At 38.2% G+C, this 27645-nt stretch overlaps 1 protein-coding gene across 10 annotated transcripts in view; it reads right to left on the bottom strand.

The window, feature by feature from the left end:
* The window catches only part of LOC103146349 (netrin-G1-like), a 66181-nt gene extending 39548 nt beyond the window's left edge, over nucleotides 1–26633 (bottom strand). For 3 of the 10 annotated variants that reach the window (XR_001663639.1, XM_016677469.1, XM_016677470.1), the window contains exons 1-2: nucleotides 21486–22184; nucleotides 15413–16076 (exon numbers count right to left, since the gene is read on the bottom strand). Coding sequence is in view for 9 of the 10 variants with exons in the window: in XM_016677469.1 (XP_016532955.1) it covers nucleotides 15413–15658 (246 nt within the window). In the remaining variant the exon portion in view is untranslated. Of the gene's footprint in view, nucleotides 1–11313; nucleotides 11411–15412; nucleotides 16077–17925; nucleotides 18018–21485; nucleotides 22190–22842; nucleotides 23224–23769; nucleotides 23938–26423 lie in introns of those variants that run through there. The other 7 variants (XM_016677468.1, XM_007564220.2, XM_007564217.2 and 4 more) reach the window with 7 other exon arrangements.
* Nucleotides 26634–27645: the final 1012 nt, after the last annotated feature.

Here is a 27645-nt window from a genome sequence, read left to right as displayed (position 1 = left end):
ATATATATCAAAAAACTGTCCTGCAAAGATATTCAATGTGTTTCATTAGGATTTTACAGTATAGACCACCAGATTAGAGACCAGATCAGGTTAAAAAATATATTTTAAATATAACAACCATGATGTAATATTTTAATGTTAAATGTTGTGCTTCAATATAATTTATTTCTCCATTTTTGACAGCAATTAACAGAAATTAATTAATTAAATCAAGGAATTTATAATCACGTGCTGATAAATGGTGACCAAAAAAGATATTCAATACTTATCCACTGTAATAACCAGTTAATAAATTGATAGTCATAAAATAACTGCGTCTGCATTTTTACATGGTAAGATTACATTTGTGAATTATAAAATAATCAAACTTTACCAGAAAACTCTTAGGTTTATATGAAACATACATTTTTTTGATTTCATTTTCACTGATTTGGTTTTACTTTTTTTTTAATTCTTTCTGTTTTTGACAAAACCTAATTCCTCCTTGGCTTCCAGTCAGTATGATTCTTGTAATTTTGATCTATCTTTATTTAACCCACACTCCAAACGCCAATAAAGCTCACAGAAAGACAATCCATTTTATACCCAGTAATATATCTCCTTGCAATTCACACCAATTGACATACAGATCATGCCAACTTTGTGAACCTCTTAATGGCCCGTGTCTTATTGGTATTAGTGACATCTACATTCCTCCCATGACTGCAGTGTCATAGAGCCCAGCTGGCTTTATCTAAGCAACATGATCCATCCAGGGTGTCTGCTCGGTGCAGAAGACCTGAGCAGTGAATCTGCAGCTAATTATGTCCTGATCTGCAGCCCATAAGGTCAATCCAATATCAGGGACTGAACAAGGGGCACAGACAGATACAGGAGCTGCGGTTCTTTGTCATTTACTAGAATGTAAAGCAATCTGGACACTCAGCCATTCATATTGTCATGAAGGCTTTGTGGATGTTAAGTACCTTTCACGGTTGTCCTCAATGTTTTTTATTACATTTAGTATGACTGAATCAGCATATCGTACTAGTTTCGTACAAAAATCTGTGCAATATTCATTATGTATACCACATGTAATGCTCAGATTTTTACTCTAAATTCATTGTGTCCACTGAAAGAGCAAATAGTGTTTTACCCCCTTACGGAATTCTTGTGGGGGGTTTTTGTGACAGTTAAATGTTTTAGATAGTCAAACTAATCAGAATATCCAATGAGGTTATCAAATGATAACTTTATTTATTAAGAGGAAGCAAAAGAATCCAATCCAAATCAACCCGACTTGGGTGACAATATATTCCTCTCCTTGTTGAATCATGAATTACCTTTACTATTATTATTACTATTATCAAATTGTTTTATATATATATATATATATATATATATATATATATTCTCTCTGAATATAGCCATGGGTATCTTATTCTATGACTTCTGTGATTCCTCTGTGGCTGAGAGTAGTAGAGTAGTCATTCCCTCCAGACCAGAGGTGTTGCTAGATTAATCAGCCTATCATCTTGACCGGCCTTACACCTTCTAACCTGCCACATGACACCTGCCGACCTGTCACTGGCCCACTCTCTATCTCAATCACACCTCTGGATGCTCGTCCTCATTCATGGGGTGGGCTGGCTGGAGAGGGAGGAAATTTCACAAGTGGCTATTCAAGCAGCTGTTGGATTCGGTGTGTAGGGATTTGCTTTAGATAAACAAGACTAACAAGAAATGTTGTGGAAATGGGGTAATTGGTCCAACTAAGTAATACTCTGAGTGTTTTCCTGGGGACACTCAGGGCCTTAAAAATACAGGAAAATCTTGTTATTTAGGTACTTGACTTAAGTCAACATGCTTTGCATAACACATATGCCTCATTATAATTAATATGTATTAATAAGTTATAGATAACTATTTAAATAGCACCAATCTGCTGTAATAAATGTTTCTGTCATAGGAAAGACTTGTTAAAGGCTAAAAAAAATATGTTATATGTAAGTTTAATTAACACAGACATTCACAGAATCATCATCTAGAGATTTGGAGTAGAAGACTTTTGCAGAAGGCAGAATAACATTCTTCACTTTCTGCCTTTTTATTGCAGTTGAACTTGTGAGGTTTAAATACAGATGTATATGCATTTGCTTTCCAGTGCCACTCTGCTACTTATTCTTAGTACAGGACAGTGATTTGAAGTATTGTGCCTGAATAGGACAAAATATACTGCATTCCAGAAACTTCTAAAATGTCTTTCTCAGTGCCTCCAGTCAGACTGATCTGACACTAGGGCTGCATGGTGGTGAATTTGTTAGTACTGTTGCTTCACAGGAAAAAGATCAAGGAATTGCTCTCTCAACTGGGGCCTTTCTTTGTAGAGTTTGTGGGTGTGGGTTTTCTCCAGGTACTCCGGCTTTCATGCGTCATTCCAAAGCATGCAGGATAGGTTAATTGGCCATTTTAAATTGCCCTTGGATATGAGTGTACACATCAGTCCATCCATTTTTTATACTTGCATGACTGTGTGTGGGGATGGGAACTGGTTATACCTGTATTATTTAAAGGGAGAAAAACATTTCAGCCGGTGAAGACAATAAGAGTTGAAGGGAAGATTTATGAAGCTAAATAAGACACACATTGGAACACTGACCCTAAACATGCAGCCAAATCTACAATGGAAGGGTTTAAATTAAAAACACTAACTTGAGAAATCTGTTTTTAGTACTGGCTCAAAGCTTATTTCCTTAGCTGTGTTTCTTTCCTGTATGTAACCAGAAATAAACCTACTTTCCATCAAATCTGCTTTAACATATTTAGCAAATTACACAAGCATCATAGGTTCTAGGTTTATTATTATTGTGTGTGTGTCTTCTCAAATCCAAAATCACTTGTGCCAGACAGCCCTCACATTGAGGCTTCTGCCTGTTGTGAGTTGTTTTTTTTTTTTTTCTCACTGGTGACAGATACTTGCTCATGACCTCATTTGATAAAAATTTAAAAAAATTACCAACTGGCATACAAAAATAAACTAAACTGCATTACATTATGATGAGGATAAATTCACTTAAATCAAACTATTTGAATGTGTACGTGAATTTATTCAATGTAATAGAACAACACAAAGGTGTGTATACAGACAAGATTATGAAAATGTTTTCATGAATATGTATTTAACCCCCTTGCAGAAATATCTGTAGAAAAATCAAGTGCAACCTAGCTCCAGGGGCAAGCATGCTTCTGCAAGGCTAGATGATTTTATTTAATATGTAATGATGATTGTTTTGAACATCGGCAACATGGTCAATAAGGGTTTCCAATCAGGCATTAACGTGAACCTACTCAGTAGTGCTAGTGTTAGGGGTTAGGAATGTGGGAAGTGATACGGTGAGTTTTGTCATCTAATAATTGAATTCAATTTGCATTATTTATATTGCCCTATTCACGGCACATATTGTTTCAATGCAACTGTTTTGTTTAAATGGACATGAAGGCTGCGGGGCACAAAATAAATATTGTCAGAAGTAAACGATTATATTTTTCTAAGAATATATTGAGTTTGTCAACAGACTTAAAAAAGGGGAGTAAAAAAAATGTCATATTTATTTGTTGCCATGCTAGAAAGTTGTCGCTATGAGTGTAATGGGTGAGACTGAATAAAAATAAAATGAAAACAAATTCAGAAGGCAGGCATTTTACCCGAATATCACAGGGTGTAGAGGTGATTTCTGTAACCAGCTATTGAAGCTGATGTTTGATCAAAAAGAAAACACAAATTACTTCAAGCATTCACATTTCAATTTACTGCATGCCAAACACGCCGCCCTTTGGAACACAGCCCTCGCCAAAGCAGTCCCTTTGAGGGTTGCAGCACAGCCAGTCTGGCCTTTTGAAGTGCATCACTTGGCAGTTCAGCCGCACCAAGATGCAGGGCCGCAGCCTTGATTTGGATTCACGGGGCGTCAGCAAACGAGAGGAAACACACTCCACATTAATTAACACCTGGCCTCATTATCTATCCCATGTGGCAGAACTCCACTGGGGTAAATTTAACACCAATTTATTAAGGAAGGTAGTGCTGAGCTTTCATTAGTATATGCACTTAATCATGTGCATAAAATGTATTGCTTGAAGTCCTGAATCAAAGATATTTTGTATGTGTGCATTTGTTGTCACTGCGAGGATGTCACCTGTGTTTTTCCTCTTTATTTTTTGTGAGAGTGAACCAACACAATTTGTGTTGGCTTTGCTGCACGTGGACTTAGACTTCCCTTTCTGTGAACATCAAATAATAAATCTCAATATTATAACATTGCAAAAAAAACATGTCAACATCTGGATGTGTGAAAGACAAAACCTCAACCAAGATTTTCAATAAGACAATTAATTTGTCAACTGCATCTCAGGTTGAAAATGTAACTGATTTGCATCATTATGTAATGAGTTAAACTACATCTGATCCTCTAACAGCAGACATGCAGCCACTCACTCCAGGAGGGATTTTATAACACACATCTTTTTACTGGTGTAAGAGAAACTTCAATTCCTTGCCATTTTGTGAGGTTTGCTCCACATAATTGACTGGAGAGCTAATTATATAATGAATTATTACATTTTTATGTGACTGTTAAGATATCCTGCACAGAAAACTTGCCATGTGGGTAACTGTGTTTGAAAGAACATCTCTGCTAGTTATGAACATTTAATTCTGCCAAGTACACAGCTGTCCTGGATCATAAGTCTAAATGTCATTAGTGTCAACCTTGGCTAAAAACATGCATTTCCAAGAACACAACAGTAAAAAAGTGGTGAAGAGGGCTTTTGAGTCTTTGGCTCTGAATAAGTCTAACTATGCCTAGTAGTTATACACATATAGATTCTAGTCCATTTTATTCAAAGAACCAGAGTTTATGTATGAATTAAAGCTTAATTTTGAAGTTACATAAATTATTTGTCATATTTTCTTCAAAACTGAAATCCCTCTATCACTTCATCCATGGTCTATATCCACTTAGACCTTGCAGGGTCACAAGGTTTCTCTCTAGTGGTGACTGGGTGAGAGGCTTGGTAAACCCTGTACAGGTCACCCATGGTTACATGTACATCCATGTAACCATGGATATAATGCATGTAACCATGGATGCACACAAGCATACATAGGGGAATTTTAGAGAACCAGTTAACCTAATGGTGATGTTTTAGGACTATAAAAAGAAACTTGAAAACAAACAACGTGCAAATTCCATGCAGAAAAACCCTGAGCTGAAATTCAAATGTATCATCTGCCTGCTGCAAGGCAACAATGCATGCTGCCAGGGGCCAACAATTGTGTTGGCCCCTGGCAACTGAGCCGGAGAGACACTGAGAGTAACAGTGAAAGAGAGACTAATGAAGTGCATCATGCTGAATCTGTTCAATTCTGACACTAAAGAGGACAACTTTAGTGGTTGTACTGTGCTTAAGAAAAATGACTTTTCCCGGTAGAGGTTGCATTAAAAAAAGTATTTTCCATTTTTGACCATTTTTTCTTAAATTGTGAAAAATCTAAAGGCTATTTTGATGGATTACAAATCACATAACCGCTCATTTGATGCAGATGTGCAAATATTTCCAACTATACGTACAGAGTACATAAAAGAGGTGACTAAATTCCATCAATAAAGAAAATTCCCATCTCAGTTAAATGCCTCTTGAGAAGACCGTCAATAATCTGTATGCACAAAACATCTGTTGATGCACAGAAAAAGACACGGTAAGCTCCATTAACTGAAGAATGCACATATGACATATGATGTTATATGTACAATAAATGGAAGTCCAAATTCATTTATTTCTGACCGTTTTCATTATAAAAATCTTTGTACTTGGTAACTAAGATGTTTGCACCAAGCTTAGTTTCTGATTGATTTTCTCAGTTTCATTACGATTTGGCCCTATAGTTTAAAACTAAATTAAAATCTAAGCATAATCCATCTGTCATCCCAGTATGCATTCAATCTAACGACGCACTAAAGAGCAGCCTCTAAATCGATGCGATATCGATTGTGAGTTGTTAGTTTCATTTAAGCACCTTCGAATCACACAGAAATGTTTCACTGGATCTGAGCAAATTGTCATTCAGCAGAAAATCAGAGGACACCCGCTCCGTTCTGAGCCGTTTGAGATGCAAGGGTCATCTCAAATAAATTGATAGGAACTGGGATGAAATTGAGAGAGTGAAAGAAAGAAAAGCATGAGGACGAAATTGCGGCATTGTTCGTCAAGGCGCCAGCTCACAGTGTGTCAACTCGTCCTCCATCTTTTCAATCTGCATAGTTATTAGTCTTTTTATTAATTTGAAATGCCAAAGTGAGGAATAAAGCATTGCTGAAATGTCACCCATTCACTGAGAATGATAAAATCACACCATCACCTCTTTTGGTAACGAACATTCTTCCTTCGCTGTGTTTTCATCCCAAGCTCTCTGGCTTCTCTCCCTTCTGAAGCGCAGCCTCTTTCACTCTTTCTCAGAGATCAATATGGCCTGACAGCATGATGGCTGGGTTTCCTAAGGGTAGGTGGGTCGCAACAGTTGCCTGTCATCTTGCTACTATTTCTCCCTGTCAAGTCTTGCTCCTTTGACTTAGTGCATGAGTAGAGCAAAAATATTATAGATATATTCCAAATCAGTCCAGATTTCTGACCTTTTCAAATTTAGGATTTTACAGTAAACATGAAATGATAACATGCTTTCTACCCGATGACTAGTTTTCTATTTCATTATTACAATGTATTGTATGTTCTCTGATATATATTTTGCAAAAGCCCGCCCAATGGACAGTTTAGTTCAGGTCTACATATCTAAAACAACTTATCCAAACACCTTCTAAATGGACTTTACAGACACAGGTGGAGTTTAAACCAGAGAATAGGGTTGGAAGTATTGCAGAGACAATGGCTACGAATGCAGAACACTATCCCCCCAAATAGGTTTCCAAGTAGATTTAGGTCTTTACTTTGATTAGACTGGTCTAATACATTAATATGCTTTGAGTTAAATCATCAAAATACCATCAAAAAGTAGAAACATGCAAAAAGCTTGTTAGTGCTTAAAAATGAGGTTTGATTGCAATAATCCTAATAAAGATTTTTCTTTTGATTATTGAAGAGGGTATACATAATTTTCAAAATCCTGTTTCAACAAATAAAAACAGACACCACATTGTTTCTGTTATCTAAATGCTTCATCTAACTCAACTCTGAGACAAACACATTGGTTAAATAAAGCTGATTTTTTGATCAAAAAATACCAGGAATATGGATATTTTTGAGATTAATGTTAAAGTTAAATCAAACAAACATATGTATTTAGTAGAGCCATATAGTTTTGAAATATTTTATTTTCATTTGTAGGACCTAGAACACATAGAAGTATATTTGTGTTCTTAACTGAACACACAAGATTTGGAAAAAAAAATATGTGTTGTAAGTAAAGGTAACTTCATCAGCAAAGACTTGAAGCATTAAGAATTAAGTTAACATTTTACAGTGAGAAAGCAACTTGTAAATCAAACAAAGAAACATTTGGTAAAATTTACCTTAAAAATAAATTGATGAAGCACATGCTAATAATGTAGCAATGCGAACAGATTCTCAGTGAGGAAACATGCATTTAAATGTTAATCTTTCTTTAAAAGGTCTTTATGTCGAAGCCCGAAGCCCATCACTTTCTTTTATATCTCCATGCATAATTCATCTGTCTTTGTATTTACAGCCATCGAAGAATTAACCTGTCACAGAACCCAGAAAAGAAATGTCGGCATATCTCTATCTGTCAACTGCTCACCTGATATAGAGCAGCGAACCCCGACGTGTTCAAACAAGACTTGGATATTATGCATCATCAGCTGACACAAAACAAGAAAGTGGGAAATTAAAAAGCCAGGAGACAATGAAGGTGGCAGCAAGTGAAAGAATAAATGATGATTCTCCCCCCCGTCCTGGAGCCAGGGGACATGTTGCATGTCATCTCGGTGTCTTGGTACGCACTGGTGCGGTGATGATGTGCTGGGCAGGGCCAGTTCACAACAGAGTCAAGGGCACCAAGGTGACGGCAAGTTAAACGCTCCAACTGTTCCCTGTCTCCAAACAAATACATGGATGAGTGAATCTCCCAGCGAGGAGAAAGGGTGCAGGGATCAAAGAGGGGCAATGACAGTTCCGCATTTAACCTCTGACCTGTTTGACATTTCAGCAGCATGAGGTAAACACACAGGTCATCATATAGACACTCAAACTGGCTTGAGGTAAAATCTGTGAAAGATTACAGTGCCCTGGAAATATATTTATACCTGTTAAACTTTTCACATTTTGTTGTGTTACAACCTACAATTAGTGCATAACTGTTAGGTGAATGTACAATAATGAAAGGTGTGCCAAATACAATCGCAAGTCCATTGACGTCCATCTTTACCAGCGTTGAGCATTCAAAAACCAAAGTTTTTGCCCATTCTCCTTTGCAAAATAGTGCGAGATTTCCTGAATAACATGTGGACATCAGCTTCCAATTAGATTTGGGTCTGGGCTTTGACTGAGCCAAGCCTAACACATCCGTCCATTTAATCTGACCTGCCGTCACCAACATGTTTCAGGGTGGGGAAACATGTTGGTGACGTGTTTTTGTGGTTTTGTTGTTGCAGTTTTTGCTTTCCTTCAAACATGGAAATTTGCACGTAAGGCACAAAGTTTAATTTTAGTTTCATCTAAACAGAGCACATTCTTCAGCATGATTGCTGTGTTTCCTACATGGCTTTTCTTCAACTGCAAGCAGAAGTTCTTATTGCTTTCCATTTGCTACTCTCCTGAAATAAATTTGAAATTTGTAGAGAGCACCATTAATAGGTTGGAATAATTGTTTAATAACCTACCTATCTTAATATTTTACCTAGATAAAGTTCAACTTTATCCCTGTGTCCTTTACTATTCTTCAAATTAATATACAAGGTTTTATTTACTACCTCTTCGGCTACAATTTTACAATTTGTAAGAAGGCATCTATATCAAAAGGGAAAAAGGGAAAATATAAAACAAAATGAACTTTTTGGTTATGAAGTAACCAAAAGATTTTAATAATTTTGCAAGGCACTGCAAACTCTAAACATTAAAATAGTTTTGTATATATGAAAGGGGAAATGAATTAGCTGGGGAGCAATTTTCGACAGAACTATGGTTTATTAACAAGAGAGCCTGACGAATGTGACCAATCTTTCCATTTATTATCATCTGAGCAAATTAGTCAACCCGTCTCCTGAAAATGATCTTCTTATGCAATACAGAAGCAATAACAGTGCCGTTCTGCTTTGAGCTGGAAAGTCAATTTGTGTGTATTTCTTTCTTTTAAGCCCTGCTCTGATTCTCTCCGACAAGAATGTGTCATTGTTGGAAGTGTTTGGTATCTAAAAAGCTTTTTGGGTTTCAATGGCCGCACAACGGCCTCTTGGCCAGAAACAGAGGTTCAAGGGAGATGCAGTCCCTTGAATTTAAAATGGTTGACGTCTTCAAAAACTGAGAACATGATTGAAATTTTTTGAGACAAGTGTGATAAAAAAATCAATCTAAAATGAAAATGAAACCATTGCAACAATCTACAGTGTGCTCTCCGGAGGTCCACAAATCTTCAAAACCAAAATATGGTGCACTGGTGCAGTCAGAACCACCTGGAGCTTAGTGATGATGGTTGACCTCTGGAAAACACACCCCTCACTGCCTTCCTTAACCTTCCTCAACAACACTGGCTGCACTTCCATTGACCTGAAAATGGCACAAATTGAAATTATGAAAATAAAGTAGCATAATGGAAACACAGCAATTTAAAAAAAATAAAATAAATAAAACGTTTTTCAATAAAAAGTTTTTTTGTGCTACAATGAGATGGTATTTCAGCTGTACTGAAATTGGTTTTTCACAAAACTTCAATGGAAACACCTATTTGCATCACTTTACTTTGGAAAGAAACTGTGATAGGCAACATATCACGCAGCAATTTGTTTCCATAACCAAATGTAACTGGCAGAGCTCATACATAACATACATTCTGCAAATTTAGCATTTCTGTCAGCAAAGCTTCCAACCATTTTCTACGGTTTATAATCTATCTGTGCCTCTAAAGTCTATTTAGAAGATGCTAACATTAGTTGTTGTTGACATGTAAGACAAAGACTGAAAGTTCACAATGACTCCTTGTCAGAGATGAGTCGTCTGCACAGACGGCCAGTAATGTGTCGTCTCCAAGGAGCTTCGGGGAGCTCTCATTTCGCCTTTACATCTACAGACACAGCAGGAGATGTTGGAGTGAATTGGCAGCTACTTCTCTTCTCATCTATTCTCAGATAAGTGAGTAAAGTTTGAAAGAATTATAGGAATTTATTTGGTTTCATCCAGAGTAGCTGCCATAAGCATGATTACTTATACAGCCTTAGCAATGTTTACACAACTCCCTCAGTGACGTGAGTCAATGTGGCAGAGAGTTATGGAAAACACACAGGAGGATGATGCTTGAGTTTCAGCTCCCATTCATTCATTCATTCATTTAGTCTAGTTTCACAACTATAATGCAGGAAGGAACCAATTTGATAACTGCTTTGCCTATATGCATCCATGTGTGTCTAATTAGACTTTTGTTAATAATGAACATTTGAATAACTATTTTAATTACTTGCGACCAAAAGATGATGAATAAAATGATGAATTACATTCAACAGAAAAGTTGAAAAGTGCTTAGCACACCCAGTTTATTGGGTACTTTTTAGTTAAGTTGTAGTTTTGAGCTATGGACTGTATGGATCAGATGCGCAGCAGTGCAGATCAAAACTATATTGTTATTGCAGGTACTTTATGAAGGGGTTTATGCAGTTGAGGAGAACAAGTATTATGAACAGTGGCTGAAGGCCTTTGTCTAAAAAAAAAGAGCAAATAAACAAATCAAATACGTTTTCGAATGGAGATTAACTGCTCTCTTAGTGTTCATCTTAAGTTAGTACACAAAGTACCCTCAATGTATGGTTGGTGTTTTATGTGGTTTTTAGAACATTACACTGTAAACTCTGTGCCTTGCATTTCCGTTCATCCAGAGTTATGAGGGAACATGTTCATGTGGCTAACGATCACAGACTATGCTGTACTTGCTCCTCCTTCAGCCAACTCTTCTCCTTCCAGACATGATTTGCGATCTTGCGGGTTCTCTTTCTGCACTGAACAACACCAGTCCCAAACTCCTACTTTTATAGGTGCCAATGAAATAAAAAGCAACAAAAGATCATCAGCCTTATGTTGAATTCAAAATAAAATCACTTTGTATTCGCAACTTAGTGATGAGCAGAAAGAGCTCATCTGCATGCTCCTCTCATGTCTAACACTGGTCACTTTCCGTTGGTGGTCCCTCATCCCAGAGGGATAAGCTCACTGGTGCCTGTCTGACTGTATGCCAGCAAAGTATACAAACAGATTAAACACACAACATCCATTTAAAGCAGTCCATATTGCTTTGTTCCTAATCATCCGATCAATGATCATTTCAAATCCATCCAAGTTGTAGAATTAGTCAATCTTGGCTTCTCTACATTTGACAGAATAAAAAATGTTCCTTGCATATCTTAGTTTCATATTTTCCCAATGGTGAAACATTTGCTCATTTGAACGAATCATTTGAGTGACTGAACTGCTGCAGGTCACCAACCGATTTGTTCATTTCTCAGTTCAGATGAGGTCAGCGCGAAGAGTGGAAGTGGAAGTTTTGTGTTCTGAGAATGTATGAAAAAGAAAATCGCACAATGATGTATTTGCCTGACATTGTTAGCAAACAATGTCAGGCAATGTCTTGCCTTTCTCTATGGACCTGGCTTGTCCTCTTTGTTCATGCATGAATTCTTACCAGGTACTAAGGCTTTCAGCCAAAGTCCAAATTTATGTACTTATATTTAGGCTAGTTGACATAATACTGCATTAGAGAAACATTTTAGTCATTTAGAAAATATTTCTGAGCACAATGTATTTTAGCTATGCCTGATATTATTTTATAATGCACTACTTAACTACTTAAGACTGTAAAACATGGAAAATTATGTTTTTTGAGACTAAACATCCTCTAAGCAAATGATGTTGAAGATTCTGACTCTTACCATAACCTTCTCTGATGCATTAGTGAGAAATGTTTTTAATCTTGGCCTATCACTTATTTTTGTCATTCTATGAAAATGCATTTCTTTCTTTTTCCATACAAAAGTTATTTTATTTGAGATATTTTCATATCATAAAATACATTATGATATAAACCTGACTAACCTGAAGAATCAGAAATACTGAAGAAATTACGAACCATTACTCACTAATCCTCAGCCAACCCAGAATAACAAGGAAAGCACACACACAGACACACACACACACACACACACACACGCGCGCAGACCTTCTCAAATAGCATTTTTGACACAAGCAATAAAATAACAAAAATCTGAATTCTTGCTCAATATTTTCACAATGTATTGCACAAACAGCTGATGCAATCTCACGTAATTACCTTCTTGTGTTTTTACTAAGTGATGCAATAGCTAGAGAGATTTTACCATAATACACTTTACACTTGTATTGATTAGAATAACTGTTTAAACCAGTTGAAAACGTAATGGCTCATAAACGTATTCACACCCCTTGAATATTTGGGCATTTTGTCACATTATAACCACAAACTTTAATGTATTTAGGTGGGCATTTTTGTGTGTAAAACTCCAAGTGGTGCCTGTGCTCAGCCTCCTTGACGCCACACTTTATATCCATCTTCCACTGGAAATACTGCTGTAAGGCTCTAAGCTTATGTTCATTTACTTATCATGACCATATGACATGGAAAAGAACAAAAAAACATCAAATAAGAACAAAATGTAGCAGCAGCAGAAAAATTTGCAATGGAAACCCAGCACCAGTAAGAGTAGCAAAGTCACAACAATATTTTAGCACATTTTTCTCAAGTCAAACATAAGTACACACAGAAAATAAAACTTCCACCTATTCTTCTTGGGTAATGTATGTGAAGGGCAATCTTCAATTTTACCGTTGACAACTGCTTTGTCTCTCAAGCTATATTAGAGGTATCGGAGTAAAGGGGTGTAAATGCAAATGCATGTCACATTATTCAGGACTGTATGTGCTAAAAATGCAAAAACCTCGTACCTTTTTCTTTCATCTTTCACGGTTACGCACTGTTTTTTGTTATTAAACTATCTGACTACGTAATTAGTTTATTGCACATACACAACAATGCCTAAACAAAATAAATGAAATAATTTCATAATTGTAATCACCAAAAATTTGGGGGAAAAAAAAGAAAATGAAGAAAGAAAATTGTACTAAAAGCATCCAGCTGGATGAGTAAAATTAGGAGGAAAAGGTCTTCATAAACTTGGCAACGGTATTCAGCTCTGTTTTGCTCATCCTGCTCCTTGTGTTGCGTTAATGTTGCACATTCAGATACGTTTACTGGGATGATGAAGGTTACACAGCTTGTTTTGACACAAGGCTCCAAAGAATATCACACATGAATACACCAGACTAACTCCTTTTTCATCCTACGGTGGCATTAAATGTCTCAATGCCATCTGGTGCAGGGAAAATAAAAAAAAAGTTTCACTTTTAAGGAAGACCATCCTAATTGGTAAATGTTTACTTGCTGCAGCTCTCAGTGGGCAGGCACACAGCTTTTAATGAGTCACTAAAGCCTATGGGCTCTTTAAGCTTACTTTAAGTGTGTTTCCAAACAAACTCAACCCGGGGATGAACTGTTGATAATGGCTTGTAAGGGCCGAAACACAGCACTGAGTGATCAAGCACGCACACAAGTACAATTACCCTTTTACTACTGTTGTGTGTGTGTTTTAGCAATTCTCACTTTGTAAGACCCATTTTCCAACAATTACTGCATTGTGAGGACCCATTATGGGGCAGAAAGCCCGGGCCCCTTAAAGAGAAGTTCTATTTTTGGGTTAGGGGTTGGGTTTAGAAATGAAATGGGAGTTGAGTTTAGGTTATGTGAAGGGTCAGGGTTAAGCTATAGGAATGGCTGTAAAATGAATGGAGGCCAATGCTGAGTCCTTGTGCGTGCATGTGTGTGTGTGTGTGCACAGTTTTGTTTGGTATTAATGCATGTCTTATAATATAATTCCATTCCCTGACGTTCCCTTTATGCTCTGGAAAACAACCGTTGGTAAGGGACTTCTAAGCATCTAAAGCAGGGGTGGGCAATCCTGGTCCTCGAGGGCCGGTCTCCTGCAACTCTTAGACGTCTCCCTGGTCCAACACACTTGAATCCAACAGCTGAATCACCTCCTATGTGCAGTCAAATTCTCCAGAGTCCTGCTAATGACCTCATTATTTGACTCAGGTGTGTTGAAGTAGAGACACATCTAAAAGTTGCAGGAGACCGGCCCTCTAGATCAGGAGTTGCCCACCCCTGATCTAGAGACTCCGACCTATCGTTGGAAGTAACAAAATCACCTGTATTATCCTAAAAATGCATCTGGAAATTCAAAGACAGTACGCTCGAAATTGTGTAATATGTTGGTTCATCAAAGAGTAACCTCCAAGTTATGAAATGTAACAAACATTTCAGTAAAGTAACCCTTTATTTCAGGAACGTAAACCTGTAACTTTTGGAAAGTATCCTTCAGGAAAAGTAACACCCGCCCAAGCATGGGCGATAACCTCTATGTTTTAGGAAAAGACAAGGTTATAATTCACCTCCTCAGTGTCAAAGAGCAGTCCGTAAGAGGTTGAGTAACCACGAAGTTAAAAAAAAACAAACAAACAAAAAAAGCACGGCAAAAACTTTTACAGGAGTTTCTTTTACGTTCCTGCAGTGCTTCCTCTAATTTCCATAAAGTTATATGTTGCAGGTAATAAAATCCAGGTGTGTAAATTCAGCCAGAATGTAATAGAACTGATTGGAAATAGAGAAAATCTAAAACCTAAATAAAGTTTGACAAAAAAAAAATAAAATCAAGTATTTAATGTGAACATACATTGTATCATTTCCTATTAACAGCTTTGTGAAATTACAGTTTCAACTTATGCATTTATGGTTATGTTTGCTTACTGTGCCTGAAGTTATATAAAAGACCTCCTCTAAGTTGGGATCACTTACATCCGTCAGTATTTGCCAATTTATCTGAACTCATCTTTAATCTGTGTTTACGCATGCGGAAACATGTGCGTATGTGCGCTCCGGCTGCACTTAGAACTTGTTTCCTATTGCTCACCGGGTCTATACACATTAATCTCTGCCTCCACGGCACCGTATTGCCTCATACGCTCCGCTCTCTATCCCTGACCCAATATGCTGTGTGATCCTGCCTACAGCCTCATTTGTCTCCATCAGGGGACAAGCGAGGTTACGACTCACCAAAGCGCAGTACGTCTCAGGCGGATCTCCACACGTGATGTTTGGGGGGTCGAGGGCCACTCGCAGGTACTTTGTCATGTCGGTGGCTTCTGGTTGACAGGCCATGTAGTCCCATGCCAGGCCCTCCTCTGTATAGATCTGGGACTTGCACACGTCATAGTGTCCCCAGACTGCAGGGTAATGTTGCATAGCATGTGTCACACTGGTGCACACAGCCTGCAGGGTGAGTAATATAGGCCAAAACATTGCTGATCTTTTTCTTTGTGGCTTTTTTAGAATTCCTCTTCTAAGTTTTCTTTGTCTTTAAAGCTGCAACTGCCTCTTTGCTGTACCACAGGGAAGGCTCTAAATCACTTGAGGGTCTGAATGGTGCGATGAAGCATTTCGGAACAGTGGAAGCATCTTGAACTCGTGTGTGTGTGTGTGTGTGAGCAGATTCGGGCAACTATTAACGTCCACGTCGTTATTCTGGCTTTGATTGGCAGCACATCTGACTGGCTGATGAGATGTGCCAACAAGTGAGCTTTCTCAACAGTGCTGATCACTGATGAAAAGGTCAACAATCGGTCAGATGTGATGTTTAGAGAGGAGCAACACTTCTCATATGTCAGCAGATTCTGATCTTGATCGTCCGTCAATTGTGGGGTTTGCCACTGGCAGCATCCTAAAAGACAGGAGACGAAAAAAAAGACAGTTGGAAAATGTTAGCACACTAAAATACTACAGACATAAAACCATCATTGCCTATCCTCACATAATCATAGGGTGGTAAAACACAATCCAAGGTTCTTCTATCTGTACGTAATGCTCAGTAATGACCATGTCGAAACCACTGCATACAATTTAAATCGAACTTGCTCCATAAAGCATAATCTCCATATGATTTTCATACAAAAAGCCTTATTTCCATGTCTCAAGTCCCTGAGTTTAAGTTATAGCTCTTTCCGACTCCTTCGACACCCTTTATGCAGAGCAACATCTGTCTAAGCCCCGTTAGACGCATTTTGGATGCATTAAAGTAAAACAGTGAGACAGAAATGGTTTATTTGAGGTATTGTACGTTTCCCACAGCTTTCACAAGCCATCAGTCAGATGATGCAACTCATCAGGCAAAGGTGACTCGCAGCAGTCTTCAGAGACCTATATAATCTTAACATAAAGAGTGCATCAAGAAGAACAACTGCCTCTGAAATAGGAGATTTGGACTAGTGGAGTTATCCTCAGGGTCGTTTTGCTGTGATGAAAATGAGTTCTATATATTCAGTGCCAAAAACATAATTTTAGTAGCTTATTTTTACCACAGAGAAATTTAAATGTGAATTTTATTTTCATTTGGAAAAAAAATCTGATGCTAAAAAATAACAGTTTTCAACAAAGACACTAACTGTTGGCACATGTGACATCTATTTAAAAAGCTAAACGTGTCCATATCTAATGTTAGAACAAAATGAACATGTTAAGTAATGCTGCCCGAAGACCTGATGTTCCTGTCATCATGCCATGAAAGGACAGTAAGATGGCTATGGAAATCTCTATCAAGGGCAAACACATAGTAACATAGCCATAGCAACAAATAGGTGCTACCTGCTATCAATCTATTTGTAGAAAGCATCCCAGAAAAAAAATAAATAAATAAAAAATCTGCCCTACCTTTTGGTATTTGGCCAGATGAGGCCAAGATTAAGCATTTTTGGCAACAAAGACTTCAGGTTGGATAGCATAAAACAAAAAATGAAGATGTGGAAAAGTAGCTTATCACCTTCTGAAAAAAAAAAGTAGCTTATGACTGTAGTTGGGAATGTGTTAGGCTATGAGTCTGTCAGACCTAAATCCTAAATGAAACTTGTGTGGTATGCTGAAAGAGCGAAGCATTGGTGAGAACCCAAAACTCCAGATGATGTAGTGAGATTGTGCAAAGAAAAATAATGAAAGCATCCCACTGTGCTCCAACCTTAATAAACGACTAAGAGTGTCTGTACAAGGAGATGGTAAAAAATAGTAATAGCAGCAGTATCAATAATCATGCCACCAGAGATTTTGTTGAAACAATAATTCATCAGTCATCTTAGCCTACTGAATATATGTAATCTGATTAAAGGTTGGGTTGGAAAAACTAATAGATTGTTTCGATTTAAGGTCAATTACCTCTCGAGTCTTTCACAGCATCTAAAATGTTTTCTTCCTGCTTTGCTGTGTTTTTAGCTCCATCTATCTTCCAATAGACTCTGATTAGCTTTCTTGCCCCTGCTGAATAAAATAATCCTCCAAGCATAATAATGCCAGCCCGATTCATTGGCATGATGTGCTTAGGGTGATGTGGAGTCTTACTTTGTCTCTACACATGTAAACATTTTGGCCACAAGGTTCAATTTTGGTTGCATTTGCCCAGAGCACTGCCGGTCACATTTTCAAAGTCTTTATACTGAGAATGACTTAAAAATGTGCAGAGCATTAATTGGGAGCATGGACCATGTTGAAGGATTTGATTTAAAAAATGAAGAACAAGAACTTACAACAACAAAAGAACATGGAGACAAGGGGAATGCAGTGAGCCAGAGTAGAATAAAAACCACAGGAATCCAAGAAATAAAGAGTGGCACAGAAACTACAGCAGGGATAACGAGGCATAATGGGAGGAACCAGGAAGGAGAGTGAGGAGCAGAAGTGTTTAAGTAATGGGAGAGTGAACGTGGAACAATGGACCTGGGCTGATTGGCTAACGGCCTGCAGGTGTGAGGGGAGAGAGAGTGAGAAAGTGGCACAGGGGGCAAGCGAGAGTACACAAGGCTCTAAGTCTAGGAAATGAATCTAACACTGAAGAATAACAAGACCTGACAAGCATAATTAAACTAAATGAACAAGGAATACCTGGACACAAGAACCAAAGTTCAGAGAGGACTGAACCAAAGTAAAAAAAAAAGAAAAAAAGAAACATGGTCAGTCTAATCAAAGAAAAGGAACTAAACAACACAGGAAGTAGCAAAACCCAAAACCAACTCAAACGTGAACCGCAATGAAGTATGTTTATTTGAGTTATGAACTACTGACAGCTGGCTAGACATGTCGATCCCTACAGGATTAAAGGACGGCAGCCTCCATTCTGAAAAGGAGAAAGTCAGCCAAAGAAAGCCGAAAGAAATTTTATTTTAATATAGCTCCTGTCAAGCGAGAGGACACCCAACAAGAGGCCTGCTAGAAATTTGATAACACAGCTAGAACTCTGAGTGATGAATAAAACTCCCCATGAAAGAAACTTTTGCATTATTTTCAATGAATATAAATGTCAGTCTCTGATCATCGGAGATGCGCCACAGGATCAGCCTCTCTCATTTTCAACACACAAATATCTCTTCACACTTCATCAGGCTGCTTCATAATCCTAATGATGACGTTCACAATGCTCCATGTCAAATTAGGTATCAGCTGCGTGTAGGGGTGGTCACTTATCTTCTTATTTAAAAGAAACATTTATGATTAAAAAGAGGCAGCAGTTGGATTCGCCTTGAGAAGTTAAGAGTTAATCTTTCCCACGTTGAGTAATGACATCTTCACAGAACTACTACTAAGTAATGCAGGCTTGTGAAAAAAAAAAATCGTCTAAAATGCAAAACAGTTCAAATTTATCTTTAGCATCATTACTTTACTCTGAGGCACACATTTCTGCAGGTATAGTGTAAAGACAGCACAACATATTACAGCCTCTGTTCAGAGTTTGATATTACCAAATATTGTCTTCTACTCCTGTTTTCCCCTTTTCTCATATCTCTGCCTCGGTGACACTGCTCAAAAATGCGGCGAGCAGCTCGGGAATGCCATAATTTCACCGCGAAAAAAAATACGAGGTCAGATTCTATATTAAAAGTCATAAATATTTAAGCACCTCTCCATATGCAGGGAGAGGAAGAGCCACCTCACCTCGATCGCTCTCCCACCCCTCTCACCATCTCTTTCACTTCACTTTTCCTTAAACCCCTGAAACACCCCCTTGTGTCTGCTTGCATCCTGTCCCCTGGGCAGCTCAAGCATAGCAGAGTGTTTTAAAAGTCAGCAGACGGCCTGTCGTGCCCCATGGCTCGTAATGGTTACGAACTCCCCCTGCTAGACTCTTAAGAATCATTCCGGATGGGTTTCATTCATTTTATAGTCATACTGGTAAGTACAGCTTTTGCCCCCTTCAACGACTGTGACTTTCTGATCTCAATGTGATAAGGGTCACATCCCTACCTGCAAGTATCCACAAAAGTTTGAAAAAGCAAACAAACAAAAAAAAAAAGCATCTTGATGAAACAGCCTGGCGCTTATTTTGTTGTTTATCTTTCAACAATTTTCCACCTGGTGAGGATTTTTGCTTGTACACACACATACATGCACAGACAAACACAAACACACACACACACACAATTCCTTTTCATTGTGTTTATTGATTGCATTGACTTCCAAGCAATCACTTCTGATCTGCTGCCAATTTAGGCAGACTGATGTGCTTTGCTTTGCTCTGGCTGATGAGAACAACAATAAATGGATAAATTCTCCCAACATCCTCAGAGCCAAAAGCCAACCCCTCAATATGAGTCACAGTGGGATCCATTGGCAAGCAGAAACACGTCTGTGTGGGAACATGTTTTTTTTTTTTCCCTTTCCTTCTTCAGAATCTCACTTCTCACTAAGACCTCCATTCAAGATCTCATCCTTTTCTGTTTTAGTCACTTAACTGTTTCTCTCTGTGTGTGTCCCAAAAGCAAGTCCGTGCACTCAAACCACCTGCACATAAAAAACACTATTACTGCTCCACCTTTAACTTCACCAACAACACCAGCCACATTAGCTCACTTGTTATTTGCAGGGAAGGTTTTTTTTTTGTTTTTTTCCCCCAGCACTTTTCTGCAGAAGAGCCACGATTTCACCGAGGGGACGTGAGTGATGTGGGGACAGTGTGATAGTCCTGCAGCCACAGCCAGACAGCTTATATTTGAAATATTCTGCCATGTATAATTCAAAGTTCTTCTCCTGGTCATCTAACATGCAAAGAAGCACACAGCATATTAGCAACAGGGGCGGGTGGGGGCATGTAAAACCCCTAAAGCTGTGTTTTTGCCTCTTTTTCCCCCTCAAGATTCTGGGTCTGCAAAAGGGGGTTCATGATGGACTATCCATAGTAAAGCATGCAAACTATGCATAATATATAACATAAACATAAACATAAATAAGTAAAAAATGTTGCATTGAAGCTTGTATTTTTTGTTCCAAAAGTATTCAAAAAAGGCTTTGAAAAAATGTGCATAGATAACGAAGCAATACATACATGTTAAATTGAACACTACCTTCTATTTTATAGGAATATTCCATGTTCCTTTTCAAAATTTATAAAAACTCTGATGACCATTTACGGTTAGCAAGCAGTACACAAACGAGTACGTTTTACAGTGAAAAATAAATTGTCTGATCCTTTCCTGTGTGCCAAAACTGTTTTAACCAAACTGACACGCTTTAGGGGTGACCATTGTTCCCCTTTGTGGCGGCTCGTTGGTGACGCCACTGGTTGGCAAAAACAAACACTATAAAAATCCGACACACATACAGTACATCTTTAAAACAGTGAGTCTGTGTATGTAAGAAAATAAAAAAAGTGCCTTTTTTAGATTAGCCATGTACTCAAATTGATATGGATTTATCAACTGCTAAATTAATGTTGGCTTATTCTCGCACCAATCAGCTTTTTTTAATGTTCCGAGTCAGATTTTCCGCATTTACACATTTGTGCAACAGGTACTGAAGCAATATTTCTTTAATTAAATAACTGATAAGTTGATAGCTGTTGCTAATACCAAATTAGGTTAGGAATGTCATGAGTCTTAAAGGCTATACTATTACTATTTAATATGTCGTATACTGGCTTTTATTCAACTTTTGTCCTTTATAACGCTCATTCAGTATTATTTTCAGCTCCCGTATAACCTTTAAGCCTTTTAAAAAAACTCACTATAAAAGCAGAATCCCAATTAAACATAATTCATCTCCACAAAGCGACACTGTAAAAGCCACAACATGCAAAGACGGCCAAAACAATACTCACATTTAATTGCGCTCCCGGGACGAGCTGATTGTTCAACAAGTTATTTACAGCATTTGCTTAATGGATTCTCACTCGGAGCTGAAAGCCTTTTCTATAGTGTCTTTTTTTGCTCTAACAGTGGCAAAATGATCTCGTGGCAAAAGAAAAGAAGTAACGCTGACGCATGACGCGTGAATTCACCCGGACACCCGCGACGTTTCTGTTTGCTCCAACTTTCCTTCAACTTTTCGGTGTCACTAACTAAGCGTATTTTCATCCGATTGTCATATCTTTTCTCTCGCTCACTCAGGACTTTTCCGAAAATCGACTGTGGTCCATTCAAGACTTTACGCAGCGTTGCTGCTTATTGGAGCTGTGTTCATCGGAATGGCGCACAGAAAGAAAAAAAAGAAGACCCCACGCTCCCTCTAGCAGCCACATCAGCTGAGAGAAGTCACTTCGTTGTCCCCAGATTGATGGAAGTACATCCCGAAGCAGAGCGACTCTTGGGGGACAGGTTGCCAAATTTCTCAGCCCAGGCGACTTGCGAACAGAGGAGAGAGGAGAGAGATAAGCATCTCTCTGAAATGGAGCCACAATGTCCAGTTTCACGCGAACGCTCCGCCGGGTCCTAAAGATAATAGCGACAGGCAGTTGAGGCTAAACTCCTTTTCTTTCTTCAAAAGACTGCTGTGATTAGTTCACATTTCTGTGCAAAATGTGCGCAGAGTACTGCTAAACTTTGTTTTGTTTGCTCTTTTTCAAACTTACAAACGCAATTTAGTTTTTTTTTTAAATTATTATTATTAGCTTTTTTTTAAATATTGATTCATGATTGTTTATTAATGGCTATTATTTCGTTTCTTTATGCATTAATTCCGTGGAGTACATAGGACTTACAGGAAAACGCAGAGATGCATGTGTGATCATCAGTAATGTTCATACTTATGCAGCGAAGTCCAATAGGAGCGAATGCGTTCCAGTACTATATGAACGTGAGCGGCGACCAGCCCACAACAGTTGCATGCTTCACGGTGTTTAACTGCGTGTTATCCCGGTAAAACCCATGAGTAAACTCAAAGTGAGTTTGGGTTATTTTCCAAACATAAAAATAGAAACGGAGTAAAGCTATCCAAAAGAAAACGCGTGTCCTAACCCAGGCATTGGACGTGCAAGTTCCAAAAACGATCGGAGAGAGTGTTTAGAAATCAGTGAAGATTCCTTAGTCTTATTTAGGCTGGAGTCTGATCTTTTCCATTCGCGCTGATCACCCTTTCAGATCACAAACACTCCTTGTTTCGTGCATAACGCCTTAAGACTCAATGCATTCCAGGACAAACAACAACAAGGAAAGAAAGAAAAAAAAAAAAGATCTTACCTTGCATGTGAGTGTATAGACATTCAAGCTTAACAAAACCCGATCAAGAGCGAGAGAGAGAGAGAGAGAGAAAAAAATACTGTCCTGAATCTGTAGAGTAATTAATCGGTGGGTTTTTTTGGAAGCAGCGCCGAAAGAACAAGTAGGCGCGCCTGCCGGGCTCCCTTGGCGCGGAGTCACAGATGTCACCCTCTCCCACTACAGGGTGCCGAACAGCGCGGCGAGCAGCCATGCTGACAGCTCGCTTTGAATACGCATTTTAATTGTGCCGTAATGCCAAACTGCTGCAGATTACCACACGATAAGAGCAGCCGCGCCCAGCTGAAGGTCATCACAGTCACTGAGCAAGATCCGTATCCCACTCTTTGGTGCTGCTGCACACATTTCCAAACTACACGGGTTCTTAGCAGAATAAGCAACTCTTTTTTCGTTTTATTAGACCTTTGTCTTTGTAGGTACTTTTGTGCCTGTGATCTTCTTAACCAGATACTGTAGAGTGCTTAAATACAAAATCCACCAAGCTTTCGCTTAGAAAAAAAAAAACCAAAACACGTTTTTTTTTTTTAAGTTTTTTCAGCACCATGGACAGCTTCATGTAGCCCACAACCATTGTAGTTTGAGTTTGAGTGCATTTAAAAAAAGTTTGTATTAATTCAGTTGAGATTCAACAAACTTGTTAGCTGTTTTTGTATTTGTCTTTTCTATGTCTTCTTTATATTTATTTAATTTTTAACTGTATTACTCTGTTTTCATACATTGCTTCACTGCATCCTGTTATTTAATCTCATGCTTCATTGTTTTATAAAACATATTATTTTTTACATTTGTTTTTATTACTGTTGTGCTGCACTAAAACATGTTATTTTTTTGTGAATGTGACACACTCGACCTGCAATCTTTACTGATTTTTTACTTTTAAAACCTTACCAGGTTTTAAACCTCCATCACTGAGGTGGAACTCAGTTCAGAGCTGCTGTTCTTCTTAATCAAAAGAAGCCAGTGGAGGATGTCTCCGACTCTGATTATCATGTGTCTCTGGGAGGAGTGCTCTGGGTAAATCCAGAATCCTTTGGCCCATGGATGCCTTAAGATCCACTGAAATGACAGGAGAGTTAGGATAAAGAGAGGGATGTATGGGCCTCCCATGGACTAGTTAAATCCATTGGTGGATTTACCTACATCATAAGATCAGCTCCTGAATCACTGGGCTAGATTGATAGATCGATAAATAGATGGACAAGTTTCCATACAACCATCACTGACATGGCATATTAGTTTGGGATTAATATCACTTATCTTTATCCATTTAAAAAAAAAAAAAAAAAACCTGTTTAATTATTTGTGAGGGATCAATGACCTGTTGAACCTTCAAACTGTCTTCAAGTTTTTTATATTCCACCCACATTGTGTAATGCAAACCACTGTATGCATTAAACAACACTCTCACCATGCCTAATAGTTGGTAGAGTGTTCCTGGATTTGAAGAGTCATCCTGACACCCTAAAAGCTATTTAGTTTAATTTTTGTTAAATTCCTTAATCTTTCGTTAAACATTCCTCAAGTTCAACATTGGGGTAATGTAATGGACCCAATGGCAGCCCAATTTGAAATTTGATGCCAAGGCCTAGAAGGCAGGTCCAGCTTAAACTGTCAAATGCCTTGCTTCAAAATTACAGATTAAATAAATTCATATTAGTCCATAAGATGCTTGTTCATTAAAATGACTGAAGTTGCTTGGTGTATGATCATCCCACGCTGGAAAAAGAAAAGTTCAAATGTGTCTTTAAGTGGCCAAACGTAACACGGCATAAATTGTTAACAATGACGACATGCAAACTTCTGACCGGGATTGCAGACAGACAGAATGTCCCTTAAATCCCACCAGGAATCCCTTCATAACGCCTCCACTCCATAACTCATCCACTGTTTTCAGCTGAACACAACAGTGGATGACAAGGATCCAGAGGTGGAGTCTGCCCTCTCACCCTCTGCATGTCCTTTCCCTCTGCGCCACGGAGAGCCCGGGGCTGACAGAGATGGAGGGTTTGCTGTTTCATTCCGCTCCCAGGGGTCTATTGATGGTTTCAAAGTGGAGTCCACCTGCCACAGCTTTAATCATCCGTGACCCCAGCTGCATGTTGGAAGACCAACGAACGGTGGCGGGGGTGGGATCATGCAGTGCCTTTCTTGGATGTGTGAGCAGTCAAGAAAAAGGAAGCGAAGACAGACATAAAGAGAAGATGAAGAAAGATTTGGTACCTGCAGAGTTAAGAATGAGTGTTTTGAGTTTTTGTCTCCGTAGCCAGATGGATGCTTGAAATAACACTGATTTAGATACCACGTATATTTGGATTTATTTTTTTTCATAAGTAATTTATTTGGTCTAAATGTATCATTAGTGTATTTAATTTCAACCAAAAGGTGGAGCACTGTGAATCAGCATGCAGGCACATCTCGTGGCTGCCAAATTAATTCAATTTATTCAAAAGCCTTTCTTAAGGCCAAGGTTGTAATCATGGCTTGCAATTAGATGGGACATAAATATTAGATGACTTCACTTTCCAAGTCCCTATGAAAGGCAAACCCAAGTATTTTTAAGCTGTTGTTGATTTCCATAAAGATATCAGGTGCTAGTGGCTATAATTAAAAGAGAATTAACACACAGTAGTGCACAAGTCTCCAATCTTTAAAGTGATCCATGATTAGTTGAACATGTTGGCCTAGTTATGTTGTAATTTTCCTATTAAATGAAAACTGCTGTTTGTGATATGTAAAAACTCATAATTACTTTAAAAACAATTATATCTTTCATTATATTTTTCACCCATGGAGTCCACCATTTTTTCATCTGCGCAGTGCATGCTGGGTTGAGGATGCTACAGAGGATGCTCTGTGATAATGCTACAGAGGATGCTCTGTAGATTTCTGTAGTGAAATCTACAGAAATCACTATAGTAGATTTCTGTAGTGAAATCTACAGAGCAAACACAAAAACTGATAAAGGACCTTTAAGGTGGTCATTGACCCTTGAACAGTCATTTTACTGCTTAGTTCCTAAAATTGAGTAGGTAGCACCACTAGGGGGCGTCTCCTCTCTTTTTTTTGTCGTTATCCACCGAGTAAGAATTTTCCCCATGTTTTTTGGTAAGTCAGAAAGGAAGGCGATGATGAGTTACTGAGCGGCGTAACTTCTGTTATTTTTCTCATTTATGAGAAGACAATGTAAGTTTAGTGCCATAGAGATCTGGTTTCGCATGGTCAACGTGAAATAAAGTAAAAGTGTGGGAAACTTTACCCCTGAGTTCTACATCATTCTTGTTAGAGTGGCTAACCACCGCTGCTAGCGGTGGTTAGCCAACCTCTCACCGCAACTCCTCACCCCGCAAGATACAACCAAATGGTGTGCAAACAGTTTTTATCCACAAAGCGCCTAAACTCCGCTGCCGGCTAACGAGGGAAAGACGCTGGGAGAAACAGTAGACATAGACAATGCTGGGAACTCTTTTAAATGATAACGGAGATATTGCTACTGCCGCCAGTACCGATTGTGGAACCTGTTACAGAGCTACAGAACAACTTACCAGATCTCACAGTCAAACCAGAGGTAAGTGTCCTTCTAAGGGCAACTCTTTCCTCTTCCTTTGTTTGGGCCTCCTCATTTTTTATACCCCTTGTGATTTTTATGTTCCATCAATTTCAAAGCACTCCTGTTAAAATCTAAAAGGCCTAACGCTGTTATTCTTTGCTGTTTTTGGCTTGACGAGCGCAATCACACCAAGGATACACCATTTACCCAAAATGCAATGCAGTTTAAACAACATGGCGATGTCCATGTGGCAATTTTATTAAAATTTATATTAACAAACAACCTACATTATTATCTCTGTATTGCTTTTACAACTTAAATAAATATTTCTCAAATAAAGTCTATTATTACAACTAATAATAGATCCCCATAAGGTCTTTTACCTTGTCCTGTACATTTTCGTAAAGTAGCTGTGGCTATCCGCAGGTTCTCCAGACACTATTTATATACTAGGCGAATTTTTAGCAGAATAGTTTACACTTCGTTTAATTTAGGGGTATAAGAAGCAAAGGAGGCTAAAGACAAAGACATGCCACACATTTCAGATTTGTATTTGTGAAATCTATTGAAGACCATGTATTATTGTTTATCCAACTAATAATTTTGCACTACTTTGTCTAAACCCCAATTTAACCAAACAGAAAATTGTAGCTATAACAGATGTATGGTGTAGGCAACATAGTGGCAGCTCGTCAGCCAGAAAGGCACAAGTGAATTTGAGTGCAAAAAAAAGTCTCTGTGTGCAAGGAATATTCTGTGCTTTCTGGGGAGTAAGAAAGTCACTGCAAGTTAATTTATATGAGGAAGTGATCAGGGCAAGGAAGGAGATGGGAATCGCTCTTCAGGAATTGGGTAATGTGGAGTTCTGTATTAATCCTTTTTTTCAGTATACTTGTGCACATGTTTGTTCAAGTTTGAGTAATGGTTGTTTGCAATACTGAAAGTTGTAGACAACTTTCTGGCTTAGATCATTCCAGATATATCTTTTTAGAAGTAAGTCCAGATACACTGAGAATGCATCACTGTTTTAACATGATTGTAGAGGTTGTTTCTACTTTAAGTATCAGATAACTAACAGGTTCTCACCTCCTCTAAAATTTCTTCAAGATGGTTTATTGTGTAAATAAATAAACCATGCATCTGCCCTAAGAGTGAACTGTCAAAATCAGATTTTTTGTCAAATTCAATTATTTTATTCCTGTTTGATTCAGTGAAAT

Source organism: Poecilia formosa, unplaced genomic scaffold, assembly GCF_000485575.1.
Source record: "Poecilia formosa unplaced genomic scaffold, Poecilia_formosa-5.1.2 Scaffold156, whole genome shotgun sequence".
Lineage (NCBI taxonomy): Eukaryota > Metazoa > Chordata > Actinopteri > Cyprinodontiformes > Poeciliidae > Poecilia > Poecilia formosa.
The sequence above is the reverse complement of the archived record's forward strand: the minus strand, read 5'-3'. Positions and strand labels throughout refer to the sequence as shown.